At 45.5% G+C, this 27,547-nt stretch overlaps 1 protein-coding gene across 1 annotated transcript in view; it reads right to left on the bottom strand.

The window, feature by feature from the left end:
* The window catches only part of SUCLA2 (succinate-CoA ligase ADP-forming subunit beta), a 108,045-nt gene that overhangs the window by 69,449 nt on the left and 11,049 nt on the right, over positions 1 to 27,547 (bottom strand). Inside the window, exons 2-3 of the mRNA XM_040341247.1 lie at positions 12,471 to 12,648; positions 1,247 to 1,346 (exon numbers count right to left, since the gene is read on the bottom strand). Of these exons, the coding sequence (XP_040197181.1) occupies positions 1,247 to 1,346; positions 12,471 to 12,648 (278 nt within the window). The remainder of the gene's footprint in view (positions 1 to 1,246; positions 1,347 to 12,470; positions 12,649 to 27,547) is intronic.

The following is a 27,547-nucleotide window of genomic DNA, read 5'->3' as shown; positions in this document are numbered from 1 at the left end:
TGAGGTACTCCTCCTATGGGAGGGGGTTATATAGGGAGGGGCATTTCCTGTTTGAGATTGCCAGTGTCCATCACCTGAAGGTACTCCATATAGTAATGAATATGCCGCTCTGTGTCCCGTGATGTACGATAAAGAAAAAGGACGCCAATTTTGTTTGGGAGCCACGTCGCACGACCGCGCAATTGTCTGTTAAAGCGACGCAGTCCCGAATCGCAAAAAGTACTCTGGTCTTTGGGCAGCAATATGGTCCGGGAGGTAAGTGGTTAATGAGACATTCAGGGTCTAAAAGACCCAAGATTTCTCACCTGGCCTCTAGCGAATCAAATGCAGTGCAAATCGCACAATGTACTGAACTAGCAGTAAAAGGGTTAAAGGCAGGGGAAATAAAAATAAAAAATAAAAAACACACACACACACACACACACACCCACACACACACACACACACACTACCAGTGCATTCAGAAGGGGAGCTTTTGAGCAGAAAACATGTGTAGCCTAAACGCTAGCACTTGAGTGTTTATTTCAATAGTTAAACTAAATATTATGTTAAATGGAATCCAAAAATGTTCAAAAGCTTGACAACGCGCGTGCAATAAGCTGCTTTTTCCGGCCAGGAATGAAAGGCATTCAGAGGAAAATTTCAAACATCCATTGTGCATTGGGCCTTACAAAATAAAATATGTGCAAAACAATGTAGATTCCCTATTAAGAAAAGCCAGGTGTAGTTAATGAGGACAGCAGGACTGGTATAGGTTTTATTACTTAATTTTCGTTCGAAAAAGTGTATGTTAGGAACGCTGGACCTCTTGAATGGACAAGAACAAGTAGCCTGAGCTTTTTGGAGTTTTTTTTTTTCAAATGGAGATATCTAATGCTTTTCAGGGGCTTGTTCTGATAATCTAGCATCAGCTCTCACACAACGCTGAGCTTAATCACTGACAAAGCGAAAGCATACAGCACATGCATTCCATTTGAACAAGCCAGTGTGCCGCTGCCACTTCGAACCTCTAGCCAATCCTGCCATTAGGGCAAGACAGAGGGGTTTTGGCTACCTGGGAGCCTTTGCGGAAAAGCTACACGTCCTATGAAAATGAAGTAGAAAAGAAGCAGTGGCATGCAATGAGCTGAGAATGCTGAAATACATGTGGAGGTTTTGTTGAAAATGTGAACTAACCCTTTTAAAAAGATTTACAGAGGGAAGACAATAGTTTATGAAACTTCAAGCTTATCAAGCGATGACTTACGAATATACAATCTTCACTCCTCCTTTAAGGCCACCTTCAAAGGTTCCCTTGCCTCGGCCACCAGCCAACACTTGTGCTTTAACCACCAAATCCTTTGAACCTTGAAGAAATAAAAAAGAAGGGAGAATAAACTTAAAAAGGTTATCCATTTACGTGAAGAATTGTTTTTTTTAAATACCATTGTCCATATCTAGTTACATTTATACTTGAAAGAAAAAAAAAAAAAAGGAGAGAGGGTCTAGTTAGTGTAGCATGTCATCGTGGAGTGGACTTAAACGGGTATTCTCACTTAAAGTGGAACTTTACCCATAACAACTTGATCAAAAATAATGTTCTTTAGCAAGGGACATACACTCACCGGCCACTTTATTAGGCACACCTGTTAAATTGCTCAGTAACACAAATTGCTAACCAGCCAATCATACGGCAGCAACTCAATGTATTTAGACATCTAGACATGGTGAAGACGACTCGCTGAATTTCAAACTGAATGGGGATTTAAGTGACCAACCACTTCCGGAACCCCCCCCCCCCCCCCGCACATACACTGCGGCAGGGCGGCGCGGCTGCACAAAGTGACTTACCTGTATGTGCATGAGATACAGTGGGTATGCACATGAACACACATCCATTTTTTTTCTGTTTTCAGGTGCGCGTGTGACTGTGAACTATATGTTACAGGAGTTAAGGGATCAATCAATACAGCAGGGTTCAGTAATTCTAAACAGGTTTCATGGCACGTAATCTGACCATGTCACTGATCTGCTTCTGTGCTTGGTGTTGTCACACCAATTTAGAAAAAGGGGGGGGGGGGGGGGAATACCAGGATCAAAACATATTTCCCTCTCGATATAAACAAAGTAGAAACATACTTGATTTAACAGCATTTACAAAACAGACGTACTGTACATATTTAATATGATATTTTGGGGTAACACTTTAAAAAAAAAAAAAAAACTTTCCCTTCCAAAATCTTTATTAGGTTACATAGAATGAGAATATATATATATATATATATATATAACACAACAACACACACACAGTTCGAGAAGGGATGTGTTATATCACCACAACCCAGATTGGTGCATCCTGGCCTCCACATAAGCTTCAGAGCCCATTCACACTACATACTGTGCTATATGGGTTCCAATGGCATAGTTCACGTTCCAGAAATAAATAAATAATAAAAAAAAAAAAATAAAAAAAAAAAAAAACGCATCAAAAATTCACTGGACCCCAGTAAAAGGAAAAAAAAACAAAAAACAAACACACACACACACACACACACACCAGGAGAAAAAAAGAAATCTAGAATGCATTCAGAAACAAAACAAAACAAACTGCATAAAAACACCACAAAAATGCACTGGAAAACATCAAAAATGTGTTAAAAAAACATGCATGCATAGATGCATCCAGAGCGGATCTGAAAGACATTTTTGTGATGTGAACGGCACTCAAGAGTACCGGGGGACTGACTTGCTTAGCCACCCTACCACTTGGACCTGTTCTACGCAGCTATATCAAAAAAGAAGGGAAATAGCAGAGCAGAGCACAGAGACATACTAGCTACTACAAGCTTTTAAAATGTCATATAAAACATTAAACTTGTATGTATTAGCAGAGACCTCTACAACACTGCAGCCAGCTCATGGGCACTTGTGGCAATTGCAAAGCTTTAAACATCAAATGCTCAGAAAAGACAAAACAATTAACTCCACTGGAAATCTAATCACCATTTCGGTGTCAAGAAGCTGAAACGAGATCCACTGCTCGGGATAAAAATAGCCAGGCCTCAGCGCATTTCATTTCCAGTTCCCTTCCTCATAGAAGACAACGTATCTGGAGATGCCATACCAATTAAGCATATTCTGTCAATTAGTGGCAAGCATCATAATGAGGGAATTATTTTCCCTGCTACAATGCACAATTGTGTAACTAGAAGAAAACAGAAGATAATAGAAAGGGATGAGCATGACTTAATAATTTAATATAAAACAATATAAAACCTAGCCATTGATTGCTGGCCTCAGTTACACTCACAGACAGCTGCCAGAGAGTATAACGGAGTGATTTACCTGTCTGTTCTGACTTTGGTAGGGGGCGGAGTGGTGCGCTATTCAGCGCATCACACAACTACTTTTTTTCTTCTTTTTTTTTAAAACACTGAACTTTATTTGAAGTGTACAAAAGTACACTTCATTCATGTCACTGTAGAACAGCTCACTGCACAATAAAATGCAATTCTGTACACCGCACTGTAATGAAATGCAACATGTCTGCATTTTATCAAAGCTTAATTACAGTGTCAATAAAACAGAAAAAAAATAAAAATGTGTGTGTCCTTGCTGTGACCAGCATTTTGCAATGCGGTAAAACACCAGTGTGAACTGCCCTTAGATATATCTATCTATAATATATATGCTTTATCTATTAGGGCTGTGGAAATTAACTATTAATTCATCGATTAATCTTTAATTTTTAAGATCGATCAAAATAATTTTGATTGGTACTCACCTCTCCGCCGGCTTCCGGGCCTTCAGGGAGTTCCATCGGAGATCCAGTGACGTCACGGACACCGGCGGGGCTTACTGTATGCATCTGAAGGGCTCCTTTGCTGTTCCTTCATATCTGCATGCCGGCGGGACCTTACTATCTGCCACACGCAAGGGCTGTTACACTTCCCTCTATCAACCTGGGATTCTACAACCATCCACTGGGAGTTGTGATAGTTCCCTTCATGGGACATCTACATGCCGACGGACTGATGTTAAACTTCTCATCTGGATTCTGCAGTGGCATCGTTGTACACATTTTTATATCAGTATCATACTTAGCTACATGTTTTTAAGACTGCGTTTGCTACCATTTGGTATTACTCGCACCATTTTTACAATGTATGTAGCTACATCGATTTTATCTCCAGTGCAATATTTATTTTGTTACCTACTTGAAGACTATAAAGGTTTTAATGCTATTCCCATCCAGTGCTGCGTTTGTGTGTTTTTTGTATCCTGCTATCCATTTTTCCAGTTGTTGGTAGCTGCATTGGGAATCAGCCTGCAAGGAGATCAGCTAAAAGTAGTTGGATCTGTATGTGCATTATAATTAATCGAAATTAGTCGATTAATATAAAAAAAAACAAAAAAACGATTAATCGAACAAACATTTAGATCAGTAACAGCCCTAAAAATATATATATATATATATATATATATATATATATATATATATATATATATATATCGTATTTTCCGGCGTATAAGACGACTTTTTGGATGCAAAAAAATGCATCCAAAGTCGGGGGTCGTCTTATACGCCGGGTACGGTCTCCGTGCAGCTGCGATCGTCATAATTTCAAAGCTGCGCGCCGTCTTCTCAGCGCGTCCTCGCTGTCCTGTGATAGGCGGAACAGAAATCTTCCCAGCAGCGCCTCTGTTCTGTTTTCTGTTCTGTTTTACTGGGAAAATTTGTGTTCTGCCAATCACAGGACACGCTGAGAAGACGGCGCGCGGCTTTGAAATCATGGACGCTCGCAGCAGACGGAGACTGTCACCGGCCTGCAAAACGTGAGTGATGGCACAGTGGGGGGGAAAGTGGGGGCATGTAATGTGATGGCACTGTGGTGGCATTTAATGTGATGGCACAGTGGGGGCATGCAATGTGATGGCACAGTGGGGGCATGCAATGTGATGGCACAGTGGGGGCATGCAATGTGATGGCACAGTGGGGGCATGCAATGTGATGGCACAGTGGGGGCATGCAATGTGATGGCACAGTGGGGGCATGCAATGTGATGGCACAGTGGGGGCATGCAATGTGATGGCACAGTGGGGGCATGCAATGTGATGGCACAGTGGGGGCATGCAATGTGATGGCACAGTGGGGCTTGAAAAAAAGGGGGTAGTCTTATACAGTGAGTATATCCCAAAACCAAATTTTTTCCTGGAAAATTAGGGGGTCGTCTTATACGCCGGAAAATATGGTAATTATATATATGAAATTTTCATTCAACATTGTATATCTATTGATTCTAGCCTAGTCCTATTAATCAGAATGATCTTAAAGTGTGTCAACTGACTTTGTGAAGTCTGAACACATTTACTTCACCCTGTTGGATCTCCAGGAGAAGCAACAGTCTCCTTCCCCACAATAGATGCCTGTTGTGTCGTACCGTGCACGTGCGTGATAAAGGCGCACAATATTGTACATTTCATGCATGTGCAGTATGACAATACTGCAAGATCTCATAGTTTATGAGACCCCTGAAGGCAATAATGATACCAGAGGGTAGCGGAAGAAAATAAAAAAAAAAAGGAGAAGGGGGAAGAAAAGGTAAAAACAAAAACAAAAAAAAAAAAAAAAAAAGTGTTAGGCGATTTCACATCTGCATGCACGGATGTATGCCGATGTGAAGTTTTGAGAAGGGGGTAAGGGACAGCCTGTGGTCTGGGGCCTTTTACTTTAATCTCCATACTGTAGTAACGTATGGAGGCGGTGTTGAAAATCTAACCCATCAAAGACATTGTCAGTCAGGTACAGTTGTCCTTTAAGGACCACCATCAGCAGTCATAAGCATTCATTATGCACAGATTTTCAGAAAGTCTGTATTTACAGAGCCTTTGGAACACCAACAATATGGCTGTAGTTATGTTAAGGCCCAGAATAGGTTCGGTGAGAGACCAAGAGCAAATCATGCAATTTTTTTCAATGACCAGTCTCTCAAAAAGAAAACATTTGCAGGGATCTAGGGAGCTATATGTTACATATAAGCATGTTATGGCACTCATGACACCAGCTAGCAAACTGTGGAACGCTGCTCTCAAAAAACAAACAAACAAACAAACAAACAAACAAACAAACACACACACCACTTTTTCAGGTCATGCGCCTTTGTTCCCATGAGGCCTTAAAAAACATAATTCAATTTTAATTTACAATAAGGTGTAATTGATTATGTAAAAATGGGTTAGAAAGATTAAGCTATACAGCCACCAGGAGTGAATGTGCTTGGGTCTGGAACAAAATTACATTGAGGAGATTGCCAGCAGCAAAGACACAGAAGGTTACAAGGAAAGTACAAGACTTAACAATTTTGTTAAAGAAATCTGTTCAACGTGGAATCACATTCAAGTAACATTTAAATGACATTCATCATTACAATATTCGATTTACAATTAGAATCCAGAGCAGGGCACATACTTGAGCTGGAATTCTGTTGGTAGCCTGCCATATAACTCAGCCACAGTACCCTTTTTAAAAAAAACTAGTATAAAGAGTGGGACATGGCAAATATATAGGGATAAGGTACCCAGCTGTCTGACCTTAGATGACATTTCAGGGTACATAGACACCGTGTTCCTACCACCTGCCAGTACGAATGGCAGTTCATCTTCATGTCCTTTGTATGTGTGATGTGGGAAAGCCATCTATAGCAATTAGGATAAGATAACACACAGCACTCCCACTTTGGAAGACGGTTCTGAAAAGAAATACCCATTCTCCACTAACTTTTTATAAAAAATTTATGTTGATGGAGAAAATAAATGGCCCAATAAAGTTAAAATTCTCACCGACAATGAAAAAACGAAATAACCAGCAACAAAAACTAAAGAGAAATACAGTCATGTGAAAAATGATGTACACCCAGGGCCGGACTGGCCCACCGGGAAAATTCCCGGTGGGCTGGCTGCTCCTGGAGGCCGCTGTAAGGGCAGCGGCTCCTGAAAAAAAATGGCGCCGCTCGGCGACGTCGTGTCACTGCGCATGCGCCAGCGCAGTCCCCGAAGCTAGCCGCTCTCGGAAAAGCCCGTACACGCTTGGCAAGTTTCGGAAAGGCGGGCGCATGCGCAGTAACACGACATCGCCGAGCGGCGCCATTTTTAAAATTTAAGCAGCAGCACCGCCGGCACCCCTCAGTGAGGTGAGGTAGGTCTAGTCTGGCGTGTGCCTCTTCCTTCCTCCCCTCCCTGCAGCGTCTGTGTGGCAGTGGCAGTAGATAGAGCTGCTGCAATGATTTGGCTATTGGGAATCGATATGTTGGGAATGGCTAAGCTGCCTAGAGATATTGATTATACAGCCACTGAATGATCCGGGGGGGGGAGGGACAGGAGGTCAGAGGCTGCAGAGGGGGTGGACTTTCCATCATTCTGTATAATCAATATCTCCAGGCAGCTTTAGCCATTCCCAACATATCGATTCTAACAGCCAAATCATTGCAGCTGCTCTATCTACTGCCACACAGACGCTGCAGGGAGGGGACAGCTTTAGCCATTCCCAACATATCGATTCCAATAGCCTCTGACCTGTCCCCTCCCCACAGCCTCTGACTTCCTGCCCCCCTCCGCAGGCTTTGACCTCCACAGCCTCCGATATCCTGCCCCCCCCCCCTCTGCAGCCTCTTACCTCCCGTCCCCTCCCCACAGCCTCTGACCTCCTGTGCCCCCCCTCCGCAGCCTCTTTGACCTCCTGCGCCCCCCCCCTCCGCAGCCTCTTTGACCTCCTGCCCCCCCCCCCTCCGCAGCCTCTTTGACCTCCTGTCCCCTCCCCGCAGCATCTGATTTCTGCAGCCTCTGACCTCCCCTGTGCCACGCGCAGCCTCTGACCTCCCCTGTGCCACGCGCAGCCTCTGACCTCCCCTGTGCCACGCGCAGCCTCTGACCTCCCCTGTGCCACGCGCAGCCTCTGACCTCCCCTGTGCCACGCGCAGCCTCTGACCTCCCCTGTGCCACGCGCAGCCTCTGACCTCCCCTGTGCCACGCGCAGCCTCTGACCTCCCCTGTGCCACGCGCAGCCTCTGACCTCCTGTCCCCCCTCCGCAGCCTGTGACCTCCTGTCCCTCCCTCGGCAGGCCCTGACCCCATGTCCCCCCCTCCACAGCCTCTGACCTCCCCTGTACCATCTGCAGCCTCTGACCATCTCTTGTCTTATATCAGGTCTGGAGAGCAGTTGAGAGTGGGAGTGCCGCCAGGATGAGGGTAAAGAGAGAAGTCAGACGTGTATGGACTGTGGAGAGGAAACTATGGGATAAAACCAGAGCCACCAAGCTGGAGCCAACTGACTGAGCCCCACACGGTGTACCGGATATAGGAGGTCAGTGACGGCACCGCCAGGTCAGTCTGGGGGGGGGGGGGGGGGGTCAATACAATATTGTAAGAGGGGACTGATCTAAAGGTTTCCCCCTTATATCAGTAAACACCCTTACCTTAGTGTTCACTTTCTGCGGAAGGTGGTCTCTGGTCACCAGAGTCCTCCCCGCATTCCCAGAGTTCCCCTTTACATCATACAGTGCAAGGGGGTACTCTGATGTAAAGGGGAATGCAGTGGACTCTGATATAAGTGGGGTCTCTGGTCACCAGTGCCCCCCTTTATATCAGAGTTCAACCCCTTTCACATTAAGGCGCTTTGCAGGTGCTAGAACGCTAAAGATATCACCTGCAAAGCGCTCTGAAAGAGCAGCTCCTCACACTCCTCCACCGCTCCTGCACATTGAAATGAATGGGCACCGCAGCTATACCGCCGGCAAAGCGCATGATGTTATGATGTTGGGCTGGTATAATAATGTTATGGGGCTGGTATGAAATTATTTCCAGGGCTGGTTTTTATTCCCAGTCCGGCCCTGTGTACACCCCATGGAACGTGTGGATTTTAAATAATTTATTCAACAAAAATATAAAATTAATATAATGGCGCAATATGGGAAAAGTAAGTGCACCCTTGGAAGCTGGTTCCCTTGCCCCCTTTAGCAAATCAATTTTTTTTAGACTACGCAGTTTATGTCCACCAGACTGTGACAAACTGACATTTTGAACAATACACCCTAGACGTTTGTGGGTATCCTTGCATGAATTGCCCATTTCAAAAATTCTACCACAACATTTAGATGGGAATCAAATCACGCTTTACTAGGCCAGGCTATAACCTTCTATGTTTTTGTTTTGAGCTATCATTTCATGGATTTGCTAGTGTGCTTCAGGATTATATGCCATTTGTAGAGGATATTCTTACAGGTGAATGAAAGATTTAAAAATAATTTGGTTATTTTGCAATCTTTCACCCCCTCCCCCAAGGGCCTTAGAGAGCTCCTTTGATCATGGCAAGGTGACATCACACACGACAACAACAAAGAGACTCCATTCACATCTTGGCGCTGGGGGGGGGGTGGGTGACATTTGCGGTGAAAGGGCACAAAAAGAATCAGAGCCCAAATCATCCATTCCCAACTCAGGTTCCTAGGTTGCTAGAGTTATTTTAAGCTGTGGTTGATTGTCCTTTCATTTGATAGCTGCATAGTTCCAGGGTCAACACCATTTGGTAAACCATCAGCATGACACCAATGATATTTTTAGCCGTCTGTAAAGATGGCATTCTGAGCACCATAGAAAGGGTAACACTCTTCCCACTGATAATCAATGTAGACGGCATTGATCCTCCACATCCCAAAGGTGCTCCATTAAAATAAGATCTGGTGACTGTAGATCTGGAGTACAGTGATCTCACCTTCAAGAAACCAGTGGTGAGAGGATTTGAGCTTTGTGACATGGTGCGTTATTCTGCTGGGTGGAGCCATTAGAACAGGGCTCAAAATATCAAGTCCTGAGCTACTAGCCAGGCCTCAAGGGTTACTCGCCACCAGTTGCCCGCCTAACCCCTACCCTGCCCCGCCTCTAATCCCGTCCCTAAACCCGCCCTCATAAATCTCATGAAATGACACTACTTTTATGTTTTGTTTTGAATAACTTTATCCGTGCCCAGCAGTGCAGCCTGCGCGTGCCCCAGCAGTGCAGCCTACCTGTGGATGATCACAGCAGGGAACATCACAGCTTTCATTTCAATAGCTGTGTGTTCACCTGCGGTGCGCCGTCACATAAGCCCCTCCTCTTGTCCGGGGATCTTTGATACATGTCACCTGCCCTAGGATTGGACGGTGCTCTGTCAAAGTCCCGGAAAAAGAGGAGGAGCTTATGTGATGGCGCGCCGCAGGGGAACACACAGCTATTGATGAAAGCTGTGATGTTCCCTGCTGTGATCATCCAGCGACGGCTCTCATCTATTCCCCTCTGATCGGCGGTGGTTAACAAAAGGCTGCTCTAAATACAAAGTATGTAGGTCCAACCTGTTTTAGCCTTTAGGTAAAGGGGTTCTAATTGTTGGCATCTAATCTGGAACACCTGACACTAACCTTATGAATAAGAAGTTGTTGGAAATGCATCAGTGTACTTTTTTCCATGTGACAGATCTGCATTTTTTGTTCATTTAGATCAGGGGTGGGGAACCTTTTTTCTGCCAAGGGCCATTTGGAATTTTGTAACATCATTCGGGGGCCGTACAAAATTATCAACTTAAAAATTAGCCTGTTATAGCGGGGATTAAACGTGTCTCCCCCCCCCCTGCATCACTGGACCCCTTTACATTACACAGCACCCTGCATCACTGGACCCCTTTACATTACACAGCACCTTGCACCTCTGGACCCCTTTACATTACACAGCACCCTGCATCACTGGACCCCTTTACATTACACAGAACCCTGCACTGTGCAGGACATTAATACATGAGTTACCATGACCATTGACCAGTGCAGGACATTTACCTAGGGTTGCCACCTGTACAGGATTGACCCGGACAGTACGGGGTTTGAATCATGTGTCTGTCTCCTTCCGCCTTCTACCCGGACACATGATTCAAACTGTACTGTGGCTTAGCTGGTGGAGGAACACTAGTAGTTAAAGTTGGTAGGGGAAAGTTCTTATTCTTATACAGCAGTTCGGACAACTTAATCTGAGCCCCAATGTCCTCTTCTATACACATACACTGAGTAATGTAATTGACGGGATCAGCAGCACAAGGATTACTCTGCAGGGACTAGTTGATGGTTTTCGGGCTCAGGCGGAGTAATCCTTGTGCAGAGGTTCTCGGCAATTACATTACTCAGCCAGGGTATCTGTATAGAAGAGGACGTGGGGAGATTAGATTTTCGGGACTCAGAACTGCTGAATAAAGATAAGAACTTTCCCCTAATGACATTGTGATTTTTTTTTTTAATATTCAGCATGGGGGGAGGGGGTAAATGTCCTGCACTGGTCATGGTAACTCACAGTGCAGGACATTAATACATGAGTTACTATGACCAGTGCAACTGTGTAGGTAGGACATTTACCCCCTCCCCCCACCGCCATGCTGAATATTAAAAAAATCACAGACCGTCATCACAGTTAATAATCTTCAGACTGCATACAGAATGATGCAGTCTGAAGATTATTAACTTTGATGACCGTCTGTGATTTTTTTAATATGCAGCATAGCGGCGGGGGGAGGGGGGTAAATGTCCTGCACAGTGCACAGGACATTAATACATAAGTTACCATGACCAGTGCAGGACATTTACCCCCCCCCCCACATGCTGCATATTAAAAAAGATCATATTCATCATATTTACATGAAAATTATTAACTGTAAATATGATGAATATGATCTTTTTAATATGCAGCATGTGGGGGGGGGGGTAAATGTCCTGCACTGGTCATGGTAACTTATGTATTAATGTCCTGTGCAGGACATTTACCCCCCTCCCCCCGCTGCTATGCTGCATATTAAAAAAATACACCGTATTTCATGATGCTGTCAGCATAATATTTATGGCTGCCTTACTTGCTGCTGGAAATGGTTCCTCGTCAGTGGCGCTGGCTAGTGCCATCCCAGCCAGCCATGAAAGGTAATCCCCGCCCGCCGTGACGTCACGCCGCCGCCGGGCGGGACTGTAAACCTAGGGGGAGCAGCTCATCAGCTGCAGTGCAATGGCTGGAGGCTGGCGCCGGCTAACAGGGGCGGGCCGCAGGAGCGGAGTAAATGTATTGCTAAACACACGGACAATGAATGAATGATCGCCATGATCATTCATTCATTGTCAGTGTGTTTAGCAATACATATACTCCGCTCCATAGTGACAATCGGCGGCGCTGTTTTACGATCGCATGGGGGGCCGGATGGAATGATTTCGCGGGCCGCAGGTTCCCCACCCCTGATTTAGATTATGAGAACTGATATGTCATACACATTCATTTGTAGGCATTGTTTGAATATTTCACCTGTTAAAATGTTGAAGTCATCAATAAATTCCCATGCAGTGTACTTCACATAACTATATATTGCCTTTTGTTTTTTTAAACAGCCAACTCCCAACTGAAATAAAGTTTTGTCCCTGTTGACAGCAGAAAACCCATACCTATTTCTTTAGCTACAGTATAAGCCTCTTCTGGCGTTCTTGCAACAAAGCCTTTAGGGGTGGAGATGCCAGCATCTTTAAGAAGATCCATGCTAAGATACTCGTGCAGTGATAAGTTCCTGTGCGGTTGTGCTTGTAACCCATGACTGCCGAAGAGACCTGGGAACCCACCAAGAACCTGCAAGAAAAATAAACTATTACTACAAAAATAGCAGCCAAACCAGTGTTGGAAATCAAGTTAAAAAAACATCCAATAAGGAAAGGAAGTCCCAAAAAAAAAAAAAAAAAAAAAAAAAAAAAAAATCACACATAGCAGCAAAATCCTGTGAGGAGATACATGACAGCCCCAGTACGGGCTGCAATCATGGGCCCTGGGGGTGGAGTGGGACATGTTGGTGGACATGGTCTGGTTGGGGGCCCAGGCTGGGGCTGTCGTGCATCTCCTCACAGGGTTTTGCTGAAAAGTGCGACTTTTGGGATTTCCTTACCCCCACGTGGAACAGTTCTATCACGCTTCTTTTTGTTTATTTTTTTTTCTCCAAATTAAAGTTCTCACAGAAAATAAAATCGACCCAAACCACTTTAATCAAACTGTGCCTAGCTTTGGAAATTGGAATTTATCATATGAATCAACTGAATCTGAAATTGCAAGGTGAGGCCAATTTGATTTATGACCGCTTTGTGCACATCAAGTCATTCAAAAGAAAACTGATGCGCTTTGAAGGACAGGTAAATCTTCATAATTTGGTTCATTTCCTATGTTGTTTTTTTATTTTCTTCATAAAAAATTTCACAACACAATTTACTTTGTTTATTTGCTACTGAAATTGTTAAAAAACACAATTACAGGAACAATTTTCTGATCTTGAAAGCAGATAGAAAAAAAACAGTTTCAAAATCCATTTGACTGCAATGTTGAAACACTCAAGTCAGTTTCAATTGGCAAATGATCGACCTACAAACAAGATGACAACTAAAAGACAAACCATAAGGAAGCAAATTAGATCCAATTTTGTAAAGATCTGCAGCCTAAGCAGTTTACAAATTTAAAGCAATTTGCTTGTAGACCTGTGTTACTATTTGGTACAACATACCTGTGTGAACAAATTTTTTCAAAAATGAAGTAGATCAAGTACAAATATCAAGCAAATTTATCTAATGGTCATTTGAAGTCTATTCTAATAATTGGCTCCTAAGGCTTCATGTACACGGGACGTTTTTACAACCTCTCCTGAACGATTTAACTTGACAGATAGTAACCCACGTTTAAAAACGTCCATTTTGGCGCATTTACATGCTGAAAAAACGCGGGTTAGCTTGGCGCTTGAAATGCCTCTAAAGTAACTCAGCGTCTGAACTCATTTTTTTGCTTTCCAAAAAAAACCTCCAAACTCAACTGCGTAGAAACGACTATGAACGACCCTTTGTACATGTACGGATAAGATAACAGGAGGAGGAGTTCAGGAGCAGTTGACAAAAAAGAGATTTTTAATACAGCTTACCTGTAAAATCTTTTTCTTGGAGTACATCACGGGACACAGAGCGGCATTCATTACTATATGGGTTATATGGAGTACCTTCAGGTGTAGACACTGGCAATCTCAAACAGGAAATGCCCCTCCCTATATAACCCCCTCCCATAGGAGGAGTACCTCAGTTTTGTAGCAAGCAGTATGCCTCCCAAAATGGTCCTCAAAAAAGAGGGGTGGGAGCTCTGTGTCCCGTGATGTACTCCAAGAAAAAGATTTTACAGGTAAGCTGTATTAAAAATCTCTTTTTCTTTATCGTACATCACGGGACACAGAGCGGCATTCATTACTATATGGGATGTCCCAAAGCAATGCTTACAATGAGGGGAGGGAGAACATCTCCAAGACAAAAGGATTTAATTTAGAGATATACTCAAATCATAATAAATCCAACTTAGTTGAGAAAAATAAAATTTTTAAATTTAACTCGAACAAGAGGAGCCCCCGGAATCCGAGGGTCTCAAACTGCAGCCTGCAGCACTGCCTGCCCGAAGGCAGTATCAGTATTCCTTCTTTTGTCCAACTTGTAGAATTTTGTAAACGTGTGGACAGAAGACCAGGTTGCCGCCTTGCAAACTTGAGCCATAGAGATCTGGTGGTGTGCTGCCCAGGAGGCGCCCATGGCTCTAGTAGAATGAGCCTTTAATGATACTGGAGGAGGCAACCCTTTCAAGCCGTAGGCCTGAGTGATTAATTGCTTAATCCACCTAGAAATGGTGGACTTTGCAGCTGCCTGCCCCTTCTTGGGCCCATCCGGTAGAATGAACAGCACATCTGTCTTCCGGATCTTCTTTGTAGCTTTAAGATAGGCCTTCATGGCCCTGACAATATCCAAGGTATGCAGCAACCCTTCCTTTCTGGAAGTAGGTTTAGGGAAGAAGGATGGTAATACCAAATCCTGGTTCAAATGAAAACTGGATATGACCTTCGGAAGGAAGGAAGGATGAGGGCGGAGAACGACCCTGTCCTTATGAAAAACAAGATATGGTTCCTTACAGGATAAGGCTGCCAGCTCCGAAACTCTTCTTGCGGAAACTATGGCAACCAAAAATACTAACTTCCTTGTCAGTAGAACCAAAGGAATATCAGCCAACGGCTCAAACGGTTGTTTCTGTAAACTTGACAGAACAAGATTTAAATCCCACGGACAAAGCGGGGATTTAACTGGAGGTCTAATACGTAAGACCCCTTGAAGGAAGGTCTTAACCAGCGAGTGGGTGGCCAGCGGCCGCTGAAACCACACTGACAGAGCAGAAATCTGTCCTTTGATTGTGCTTAATGCCAATCCTTTATCCACTCCTAGCTGGAGAAAACTTAATACTCTATCGATGGTAAATTTGCGAGAAAGCCATCGCTTGGACTCACACCAGCCTACATAGGCCTTCCAGACCCTGTAATAAATCACCCTAGAGACCGGTTTCCTGGCTCTGATTAGGGTAGAGATTACTTTCTGAGACAGACCTCTACCCCTGAGAATCAGGGATTCAGCTTCCAGGCCGTCAAATTTAGATGCCGTAAGGCAGGGTGGAGGATCGGACCTTGCGATAGCAGGTCTGGCCGTAGAGGAAGAGTCCAAGGGTCTCCCACTACCATCCTTAAGATTAGTGAGTACCATGCCCTTCTGGGCCATGCTGGAGCTACCAGGATGACTGGTATGTGCTCCACCCGGATCCTGCGCAGCAGGCGGGGTAGTAACTGGAGCGGGGGAAACGCATAAAGAAGTTTGAACTGATGCCAAGGGCAAACCAACGCATCGGTTCCGCAGGCCATCGGATCCCTTGAGCGGGACATGAACCTGTCTAGTTTCTTGTTGAGTCTCGATGCCATGATATCCACGTCCGGCACTCCCCATCTTTGGCAGAGTGCTTGAAAGACTAGTGGATGCAGAGACCATTCCCCCGGCCATAGAGTCTGGCGGCTTAAGAAGTCCGCCTGAAAGTTGTCCACTCCTGGAATGAATCTTGCCGATATGCAGGGCACATGAGCCTCTGCCCATAGAAGAATCAAGCTCACCTCTCTCTGAGCGGCTTGACTCCTGGTTCCCCCTTGGTGATTTATGTGTGCCACGGCCGTGGCATTGTCTGATTGAATTCTCACCGGGAACCCCTGCAATTTTGACGTCCAAGCCCTGAGGGCTAGTCGAGCAGCTCTGAGCTCCAAGATGTTGATGGGCAACTGCTTCTCTGGCTTTGCCCAAGTACCTTGGCGAGTGCAACCATCCAAAATTGCTCCCCAGCCCGTCAGGCTGGCGTCTGTGGTCACTATCTTCCAAGCCACTGGGCTGAAAGACCTCCCCTTCAGTAGATTCTGAGGGTCTAACCACCAACACAGACTTTGTCGGACTCTTGATGAGAGCGGCAACGGGATATCCAAGGCCTGTGGCCTTCTGCTCCATGCTGACAGGATGGCTGCCTGTAGGATGCGAGTGTGGCTCTGGGCGTATGGTACCGCCTCGAATGTGGCCACCATCTTGCCTAGTAACCTCATACATAGGCGAATAGTCGGTTCTTTCTTGCTTAGAACCAGTAGGATTAATTCCTTGATGGCTTTTACCTTCCTCAGAGGTAGGAACACTCCTTGTTGTTCTGTGTCTAATCTCATGCCGAGATATTCCAACTGCTTTGTGGGCTGGAAAGCTGACTTTTCTCGATTTAGGACCCAGCCGAACCTCTCGAGGTATTGGACCGTGAGGGCCACTGCTCGCTCCAAGCCGGGAGACGAGTGATCTATGACTAGGAGGTCGTCCAGGTATGCTAGGATCGTGACCCCTTGGATCCTTAGTTTGGCTAGGATTGGAGCTAGGACCTTCGTGAACACCCGGGGGGCCGTAGCCAACCCGAAGGGAAGCGCCACGAATTGGAAGTGACGCGAAGCCACCATGAAGCGTAGATATCTTTGATGTGGCTGATAAATTGGAACATGAAGGTAGGCATCCTTTATGTCTATGGACGCCATGAAGTCGTCCTTCTGGAGTGTGGCAGCTGCTGACCGCACGGATTCCATCCGAAATGAGCGGATCTTTAGATATGCATTTACCATCTTTAGGTCCAAAATTGGCCTGACATCTCCATTGGATTTTGGGATGATGAATAGGTTGGAGTAGAAACCCAGCCCCTGTTCCAGGACTGGTACCTCTACTATTACTTCCTGGGAAAGTAGATGATCTAATGCCGATCTTAATGCGGCTCCCTTTTCCGGATCGTTTGGAATCCTCGACTTCTGGAAATGAGGAGGAGGAAACCTTAGGAAATCTAATTTGTAGCCTGTGGCCACGGAAGACCGTACCCACTCGTCGGGAATGCTGGCTTCCCAAATCTCTGAAAAGAGTCGCAGCCTTCCCCCCACCTTCGTGGGTGGGGGCGCCCCTTCATAAGGTTGGCTTGGGGGCTGGTCTTGCTGGTTTGCGAAACCACTGCCTTTTGCCTCTAACAGCCTGTCCTTGTGATCTGCTGTTGAAGCCGAAGTTTGCTTTTGCAGGAGGCCGTCGATACTGCTTGGCATTAGAGGGCCCCTGCCCAGGGGAATACTGTCGTTTAAACGCAGGTCCCTGAACCTTCTTCTTAGTTGGCAAGAGAGTACTCTTGCCGTTTGAAATGGTCTGAATGTATTTATCTAGGTCTTCTCCGAAGAGTCGTCCTCCATGGAAGGGGAACCCTACCAGGAGCTTCTTGCATGGGGGCTCAGCCTCCCAGCTTTTTAACCATAAGAGTCTTCTCATATGGATAAGGGTTAACGATAAACGTGACGCTTGCTGGATAGAATCCTTGATTGCGTCTACCGTAAAACATATGGCCTTAGGGACATCCGAAAATTTTTCTGCCTGCTGGGCCGGAATAAGTTTAAGCATCTGCTTAAATTGATCCGATAATGCTTGAGCGACCCCAATCGCAGCCACAGCTGGCTGTACTACTGCCCCTGCAGTAGTAAAGGAGTTCTTAAGTAGTGCTTCCAAGCGCTTATCAACTGGATCCTTGAACACCTGTATGTTTTCTACAGGGCATGTTAACGATCTGTTAACACATGAGATGGCTGCGTCCACTGCAGGAGTAGCCCATCTTTTGGAAAATTTTTCTTCCATAGGATATAGGACAGAGAACCTTTTAGGTGGTAAGAAGATCTTATCTGGCTTGTTCCAATCTTGGAACAAAATTCCCTCTAATAGAGGATGGATCGGAAACACAGCATTGCTTTGAGGCGCCCTCAGTGAGCCCAAAGCTGAAACCGTCGATACCTGGAGATCTGGTACTGGCAAGTTGAATGTCCTATGGACCAAGTCCGACAATCCTTGAATCCACCAGCTCTCCCTCAGGGAGACTGCCCCAGACTCCTCTGTATCCGGGTCTTCGATCCCTGAACCTACTTGGTCCGTGTCCAAGAGGTCGTCCAATTCCCCTGAGGAAAGGACCTCCTCTTCTGAGGGTCCGCGCTCGGGCGACGGAGATCTATTCCGCTTACTGCCCCGCATAGCTGCGGATATCATTTTTCCCATGCTTTTCTGCATCTCTTTTAAAGAGGTGAGTAATACCTCCTCCGTGACCATCTTAGGGTTGGACTGACCCGCGTCAGCTCCAGCCCCAGATCCCGATGGCCCCAAGGCTCCCTGTAGGGAAAACAGCGGCATACCATGGTACAATACCGAGGTACACCTGCTACCTATTGGTATTTGGAACTATAAAAGTTAATTGTCCAAACACCTGTTTGGGGGATAAAAAAAATGCTTCCTCTCCCCTAGATGACTTTTTTTTTTTTTTTTTTTTCGTTTTTGTTTCAAATCCAGGAAAGAAAAAACATTCTGTCCCCCTGAGTAGTATTGCAAAGAAAAACTATGAGATGGAAAAGAAACAGCCTATTTCTAGGCTTGACAAAACAGTCCTCTGAAGACTGCAATATCCTTTCTGGCCACTGTGTGTCCTCGGCGCCCCGTGCTACCGCTCTGGTCTTTCTCCTCAGTTCCAAAGTATTGATGGAACAAACAAGGAAGGGCCGCCCCTTCCTTTAAGCCACTGACCCGCCCTTCCCCCCCAGCAACCTCAAACAGGAAATGCCCCTCCCGACAGGGGGAGGGGGGGGGGATTTTGGGAGGAAGGGACCTCTCTGTTCCAGCAAACTGCAGCCTGCAGCCTGGAACCATGAGGAGGCCAGCGTTTTGCCTGCTTGCAGGCTCTGAGGAGGAAGACTGAATGGAGCATCGCCTGGAGGCCTGCAGGTAAGCAAAGCTCTCTGACACACACATATATTTTTATATAACACAGGCCCCACTCAATGCTTTTCCAACACTACAAGGGAGGTCACATCTTATGGGGAATAATACATAGAGAGCCATCCTATCTTTATGATATGTGACTAGTTTGCCAGATGCAGTGCATAACTTTAGGCATGTCCCCTGTGACCCCCCAGAAAAAAACCTGCTAAGAACCAAGTTCCGCAAGTTTTCCCCTCACTTACCTGCTCCATGCCGCAGGACTTTGCCAAGCAAGAGGCCCAATCTTCCCCCATCTCCGTGGGGATGTCTAGACCTTCAGGCCCTGGGTTCCTATGAAGGATCCACTGTCCTGGGCCCATATAGCACCCTGGCAACAGAAAACTTTAGGTACGCAAAGGTTTCTAAGTTCTGGGCCCAGGGTCCAGCTCTCTAAAAAGAAAAGCATTATGGGCTATACCCCAAGGGTTTGGGGTCCGGTTACTGACCACTTTAGCGCTGAGGCTTTTTTGGACAGAACCGGTAGCTCACCTAATCCCAAGGATGCGGAGGCAAGCTAAACCATGACTAACACCTAAGACACTGGCGTAAAAACTGAGGTACTCCTCCTATGGGAGGGGGTTATATAGGGAGGGGCATTTCCTGTTTGAGATTGCCAGTGTCTACACCTGAAGGTACTCCATATAACCCATATAGTAATGAATGCCGCTCTGTGTCCCGTGATGTACGATAAAGAAAATGCCCAACTGCTCCTAAACATCTGTTTACCAGCAATAGTGTACATGAGGCCCAAGGCCCCTTTCACATTGAGGAGTTTTTCAGGCGGTACAGCGCTAAAAATAGCGCTGCTATCCCACCTGAAAAACTCCTTCACTGCAGACTCAATGTGAAAGCCAGAGGGCTTTCACACTGAGGCGATGCGCTTGCGGGAGACAAAAAAATCTCCTGTCAGCAGCATCTTTGGAGCGGTGAGAGGAGCGGTATACATGTATACCGCTCCTTCCCATTGAAAACAATGGGAAACCGCAGCAATACCGCCCGCAATGCGCCTCTGTAGAGGCGCATTGCGGGCGGTATTAACCCTTTATCGGCCGCTAGTGGGGGTTAATACCGCACCGCTAGCAGCTGATTCCCGCGGCAATCCCGGCGGTATAGCGCAGCTATTTTTAGCTGCGTTATACCGCCACCGCGGCTCCCGCCCCAGTCTGAAAGCTTGACACCACCATTCAGTAAAATCTTGAAATAAAAATTAAAAATAAAAATCAGCCAGCGCCACTGTTCGTATTAACCACTTGCCGACCGCAAAATTTAAATATTTTTTTTATATATAATAATTTTGCAGTCAGCAAGTGGTTAATACAAACAGTGGAGCTGGCTGTTTTTTTTTTTTTATTTCAAGATTTTACTGAATGTAGGTTTCAGGCTTTTGGCCTCATGTACGCTGCTGCTGGTAAACTGACATTTAGGAGCAGGGTAAATGTGGGTAAAGATAGTTTATAGGATATATTTGCTTGGGAAATTATACATTTGCCCAAGTCTGTATTATTCATAAAGCAACTATGAAACAACCAACTATCACAGTGTGATACAGCAGAGAACACATTGTCTAGGTTGGAAAGGAAGAACGCATTGAGAGTTGTAAAGTACGAGGCCCATAGGAAGGTTTTACAGTCTGTGGAATGTACAGGTAACATGAGGCCAAGGAATGCCATTACATAAAACGCTACAGGAATTATTTTTCAGTCAAAAAGGTTAGACAAGGACACTTAGGGGTTGATTTACTAAAGGGAAATCCACTCTGCCCTACAAGTGCACTTGTAAGTGCAATCGCTCTAGATCTGAGGGGAAGCTCTGTTGATTTTATCATCCAATCATGTGCAAGCAAAAATGCTGTTTTTTATTTTCCATGCATGTCCCCCTCGGATCTACAGCAACTGCACTTGTAGTGCAAAGTGGATTTGCCTTTTGTAAATAACCCCCATAGTAATGTTCTCTTCAACCCAACTAATATGACATAGTACAGGAGAGAACAGTAAACCATGCAACACACAGTGTTCACAATCTGACAGTCTTTTTACTTAAAGGGGTTTTCCACCCATTTTTTAAGTTTATTAAAAGTCAGCAGCTACAAAAAGTGTAGCTGCTGGCTTTTAATAAACTGACACTTACCTGCTCCACGTTCCAGCGACGCGCCGGCCGGGGCTCCGCTCCTCTTCATTGTCACTGTGGGCTTTCGGCTTCACGGCTGGGCACCCACTGCGCATGCGCGAGCGGCACTGCGCATGCGCGCCCTGTTTGATTGGACAGGCAATGGCCTAGGACCTGTCACGTGTCCTAGGGGATCGCCTACAGGGAGGGGCTGCCAAAAGGCGATATGACGTATCGCCTTTGCAGCCCCTCGGCAGAAGGAGGAAGTGGGACAGGAAGTCCCCTTCTCCTGAAGCCCCCACTCCCCCCCCAAAAAAATTACATGATGGGGGCGAGGAGTGGGTTAAGCGGAGGTCAATTTTTAGGGTTGAACTCCTCTAACTGCCACACTGCATTTACAGAGCAAAAGCAGGAACTCAGTGTTAGTGTCAGGGCTGTGGAGTCGGAGGAAATTTTGGGTATCTGGAGTCGGAATCGGAGTCTGCAAACAATGCACCGACCCCAACTCCGACTCCTACTAAATTTAGATTGTCGGAACATTTAGGAGTCGAAACATTTATCTACCGACTCCACAGCCCTGGTTAGTGTTGAGGGATCAAAAACAAGGGTTGGGCCTTGTTAACAAGGGCGTGGTACATAATACATTCCCCGTGCAGGCAGTCCCATTCAAGTCAATTGGGACACAACAGCTGCTCCCAATTTGAGCCCCACTGTGAAAGTAGCCACAAGGTTGCTGTTACTAGTCCTTAACCGCATGCGTCCGCCGGGACCGTGACACAGGAGGCAGAACGGGGAGATGCCCATGTAAAACAAGGCATTTCCCTGTTCTGCCCAGTGGCATGACAGGGATCTACTGCTACCAGTAGATCCCTGTCAAGTTATCTGGAGCAGTGATCTCTGTCATGTTCTAGTGAGCCCCCCCCTACAGTTAGAACACATTTAACCTCTTGATCGCCCCTAGTGTAAACCCCTTCCCTGCCAGTGACATTTATACAGTAATCAGTGGCTTTTTTTTTAGCTCCAATCGTGGTATAAATGTCAATGATCCAAAAATAGTGTCAAAAGTGTCCGATCTGTCCACCGCAATGTTGCAGTCAAAAAAAAAAATTATATTCTCTAAATAAAAAAAAATAAATAAAAAAAAAAAAAAAACACACACTGCTGTCATTATTAATAATAATGAAAAAAATAAAATGCCATAAATCTACCCCCCCTAGTTTGTACGCTTTTGTGCAAACCAATCAATATACGCTTACTGCAATTTTTTTTTATCAACAATATGTAGAAGAATACATATCGGCCTAAACTGAGGAAGAAATTAGTTTGCTATAATATCCCCCAAAAAATCTAAACAAACAGTTTAAAATATTTTTCAAAATTGTTGGTCACGCAAAAAATAAAAAACAGCAGAGGTGATCAAATACAACCAAAAGAAAGCTCCATTTACGGGGAAAAAAAATTGTTTGGGTGCCACGTCGCACGACCACGCAATTGTCAGTCAAAGCGATGAAGTGCCACATTGCAAAAAAATGCTCTGGTCATTAAGGGGGTAAATTCTTTCGGGGCTGAAGTGGTTAAAATGTGGTTGCTGCAAATTAGAATTCCCCCCCCCTCCTTTATTTTCACACTTCCTGTCATAGGGTGGCTCCACTTAGGATGTATAAAGGGGGGGAACTAATGCGCAAAACCAAACTAACCATGGGCAGCTAAACTAAATAAATATAAAATAACAATACTGAACTATAAGAGCAGCAGCCACTACCAAAACAGTGCTCACGCACCAAATGACATATGTGAAAAGGGCAAGCTCCACTTAGGATGGATGAGCAATGAAGATATCCTTGGACAATAGCACTGTCAATCTGAGGAGAGGAAAATTAACCACGTTCTGCGTGCGCTATAGCCGAAAGACAGCTACAGCACAGGCTTACTTGAGAGGGTATACATGGAAGTCCTCCAGTGACCGCGGCACGCTCTGTGTTTTTGCAGAGTCCTTGGGACTCAGCTTATCACAGATTGAGGTATAAGGCCAATTACAGTGGCCATTTACCACATGATCCGCTGTGTCCAATGACAGCTGATCACGATGTAAACACAAGGCGGTTACACATATATATATATATTATGAATGGGACCTTAGATATGTGAACTAGTCCTTGGTGAATAGTAACACATCAGTTTAAGGGCTCTTTCACACGGAGCGCCCGTTCAGGTCCGCCTGCCAGTTTTTTAGGCGGACCTGAACGGGCGCTCCGTGCTCCTCTATGGAGTCGCGGATGTCAGCAGTAACATGCCCGCTGACATCCAACCCGCATCGATACGCCAAAGTGTGACGGAGGAAAAAAACCTACTTTTCCATCCGTCTGGCGGATCGGAACGGGTGAACACAAACAGATGGTCCGTGTTCATCCGATCCCCCCATAGGGGAGAGCGGAGAAAAGACAGGACGGTCCCTGCACAGTGTGCGGGGACTGTCCTGTCATCCGCCGGCTCAACGGAGCGATCCCCGCTGAGCAAGCGGAGGTGCACGGGGCGGATCATTACTGATCTGCCCCGTGTGAAAGGGGCCCAAGCCCCTGTTTACATCAGGCCGATTTGACATGTCAAATTGAAGCCTTTTGGCGGCAACAGCACCATTTAAATTGGTGCAGCGTCGATTTCGAAAAGTCGTTCCAGAGTCAAAATCGGGGATCTCAAATTAGAACACAAAAAAACAAAGACCCATGCACACACATATTTAAATCACCACTACACAACTGTAAAAAAAATAAAAATGCAGCACAAATGTTAGCTTAGTAGGGGTGTGCATCTTCACTGGTCTCACGATTCGATTACCCCGTCCACAATTGATATAATCCATCTGCCCTAAGCTCTAGCTTGCTAGCAGTAGGGTGTGCTTAGCTGATAAATCCCATCCACTAAATCATGTAATCATTTTATATTCATTCACCAATACTAGTAGCATATGGATTGAAAATAGTTAATGTTGATTAAGGCCCCATGCACACGAGAGGCATGGACAGCTTTTTCAACTTCCCCTGAACACATTCAATGTTATCCTATGTGTCCATGCACACAGTCACGTTTTTCAGCAGTTGCGTTTATCCTCGCAGCAAAAAAATGGGTTCAGGCGCAGAAGTTTCCACGTTTCAGACGCAAAACGCGGTACCGGCATTTTGCCGCGATTTCAACCACTTAAGAACTGCCTCCTGCACATTTACGTTGGCAGAATGGCACGGCTGGGCACAAGCACGTACAGCAAGGTTTGACAAATTTGCTTGGAATCTAGGAGCCAGCTAAAAAAAGTTAGGAGCCAGAAAACGTACCCCGTCCCGACGAGCTTGCGTGCAGAAGCGAACACATACGCGAGTAGCGCCCGCATATGTAAACAGTATTCAAACCACACATGTGAGGTATCGCTGCGATCGTTAGAGCGAGAGCAATAATTCTAGCCCTAGACCTCCTCTGTAACTGAAAACCTGCAACCTGTAGATTTTTTTTAAATGTCGCCTATGGAGATTTTAAAGGGTAAAAGTTTGTCGGCATTCCACGAGCGGACGCAATTTTGAAGCGTGACATGTTGGGTATCAATTTACTCGGCGTAACATTATCTTTCACAATATAAAAAAAAGACTTAGTTAGACTTACCGGTGACGGTATTTCTAAGAGACTTTCAGGACAACCTTGGAGAGAGCGCAGCTCCGCCTCTTCATTAGGAAACACATGCTAATCTTTAAAAGCCCTCCTCTTCCACCATGGCCTCAGTTATTGTGGTCCGACTCTCTGGAAGACACAGCACAGAAAACCACAACACCATGATAGATTTTATAACTTATTACTTTAACATTTAGGGAGGGATACAGCGGTTGTCCTGAAAGGCTCTTAGAAATACCGTCACCGGTAAGTCTAACTAAGTCTTTCTCCAATCGCCTTTCAGGACAACCTTGGAGAGGATAAACAAGTAACTTACCCTAGGGTGGGACTACTGCTTGCAGAACCTTTCTGCCAAAGGCTTGGTCTGCGGCAGACAATAGATCCAACCTGTAGTGCCTTAGGAACGTTGAGTAGTTGCTCCAAGTGGCGGCCTTGCAGATCTGCTCAGGTGTAGCGCCGGCTCTTTCGGCCCAGGAGACTGCAGTTGACCTTGTTGAGTGTGCCACAATACCTGAGGGAGGCACGACTCCTTTGGCTTTATAGGCTTCTGAAATAGCAAGTTTAAGCCATCTGGCTAAAGTACTTTTGGATGCTTTTTCCCCCTTGCGGGGACCTGAGAAAGCTACAAAGAGAGCATTTGACTTTCTGAAATCTCTGGTGACTGAAAGAAACTGTAAAAGACACCTTTTCACGTCTAGTGTATGGAACGCTTCTTCTCCAGCATTAGAAGGGTTTAAAGCAAAAGTGGGTAACACTATTTCCTGTGACCGGTGAAATTTTGATGATACTTTCGGAAGAAACGAAGGATCCGTTTGAAGGATCACTCGGTCTGGGAAAATTCTTAGGAAGGGTTCAGTGATGGCCAGAGCTTGGAGCTCACTGATTCGTCTTGCTGACGTAATAGCCACCAAAAAAACTGTTTTGAGGATTAAGTTTTTCAAAGAAATATTCTCCAATGGTTCGAACGGAACTCCCGTCAAACCTTGTAGTACAACCGATAAGTCCCAACTGGGAAAACTTTTGAGGATCACTGGCCTATTTCGAGCTAGTGCCCTAAAAAACCTGGAAATTAAAGGTTCTCTGGACAGAGTTTTTTCTAAGTAAACAGAAAGAGCCGCTACCTGTGTCTTTAAGGTACTGGCTGCAAGTCCTTTTTCCATTCCTTCATGGAGAAATTCTAGCACTGAGACCACACTCTTAGTTTGAAAGGTCTTGGAAGAACACCATGAGTTATACTTCTTCCACACTTTAAGATAAATTGATCTTGTTACCTCCTTCCTACTGGACAGAAGAGTTTTTACAACCTTGTCCGACAAGCCTTTATTTTTCAAAATGTCTTCCTCAGAAACCAAGCGCTTAGATGTAACCTGTCTGTTTCTGGGTGACACACAGATCCCTGTGTTAGAAGGTCCTTCTTGGGAGGCAACTTCCATGGAGGTTTTGCGGCCAGGTTCAGTATGGTTGCGAACCAAGGCCTCTTTGGCCAAAAGGGAGCAATCAGAATTAGGTCTGTTTTCTCTTCTCTGAATTTCCTTAAGACCAAAGGAATCAAGGGAAAGGGGGGAAAGGCGTAGCACAGATGGTAATCCCAGGGATGGGCTAGAGCATCTATGCCTATCGCCTGGTCTTCTCTGTGGAGAGAAAAGAAGTTTTGAACTTTCTTGTTTTGCTGACTGGCAAAAAGGTCTACTTGAGGATGTCCCCATTCCTTGGAGATCATGTTGAAAATCTCCTGACTTAGACTCCATTCTGCTTCTATTACTTTCTTTCTGCTGAGAAGATCTGCCAGCAGGTTTTGGGATCCTTTTAGGTGGATTGCTGACAAAGAGGCCACATTTTTCTCCGCCCAAGTCAGTAACTGATTGGCCAGCTCCATCAATCCCTGGCTCCTGGTCCCGCCTTGTCTGGTCACATAGGCCACTGCTGTAGTGTTGTCCGACAAAATTTGAACATGACAACCCTTCAGCATCTGTTGAAAAGCCAGGAGACCCATAAAAATGGCTTTTAGTTTTCGCCAATTCGATGACCTCCTTGCCTCCACTTTGGTCCATGACCCTTGTGCGGTCTGTCCATCCAGGTGGGCTCCCCATCCCCACGAACTTGCGTCCGTTGTCAGACGTTTGTCCGAGTGAAGGACCCATGAGAGACCTTTTGTGAGATTGGAAGGATCTCTCCACCACCAGAGGGACCGTTTTACCTTTGATGATAGAGAGAAGGTTTTCTCCAGTGACTCCTGGTGAGACCACTCCTGTAGGATGTTCCTCTGTAGGGGTCTGGAATGAAGCCTTGCCCATTGAATGGCAGGAATCGAGGCCGTAAGTTGACCTAGGACTGCCATGGCAGAACGTACTGACACTGAGAGATTCGTTTGAATCTGGCTCACTGCAGAAACTACTTTTTCTACTTTTTCTTGAGGGAGAAACACCTTCTGTAGAACTGAATTGATGGTGTAACCGAGGAACCTCATCTCCTGTGAGGGGTCTAGGTTTGATTTTTCTAGATTCAATATCCACCCCAGGCTCTCGAGATGAGCCTGGGACGTCTGG

Source organism: Rana temporaria, chromosome 2 (genome assembly GCF_905171775.1).
Source record: "Rana temporaria chromosome 2, aRanTem1.1, whole genome shotgun sequence".
In the NCBI taxonomy this organism is placed as follows: Eukaryota; Metazoa; Chordata; class Amphibia; order Anura; family Ranidae; genus Rana; species Rana temporaria.
The sequence above is the reverse complement of the archived record's forward strand: the minus strand, read 5'-3'. Positions and strand labels throughout refer to the sequence as shown.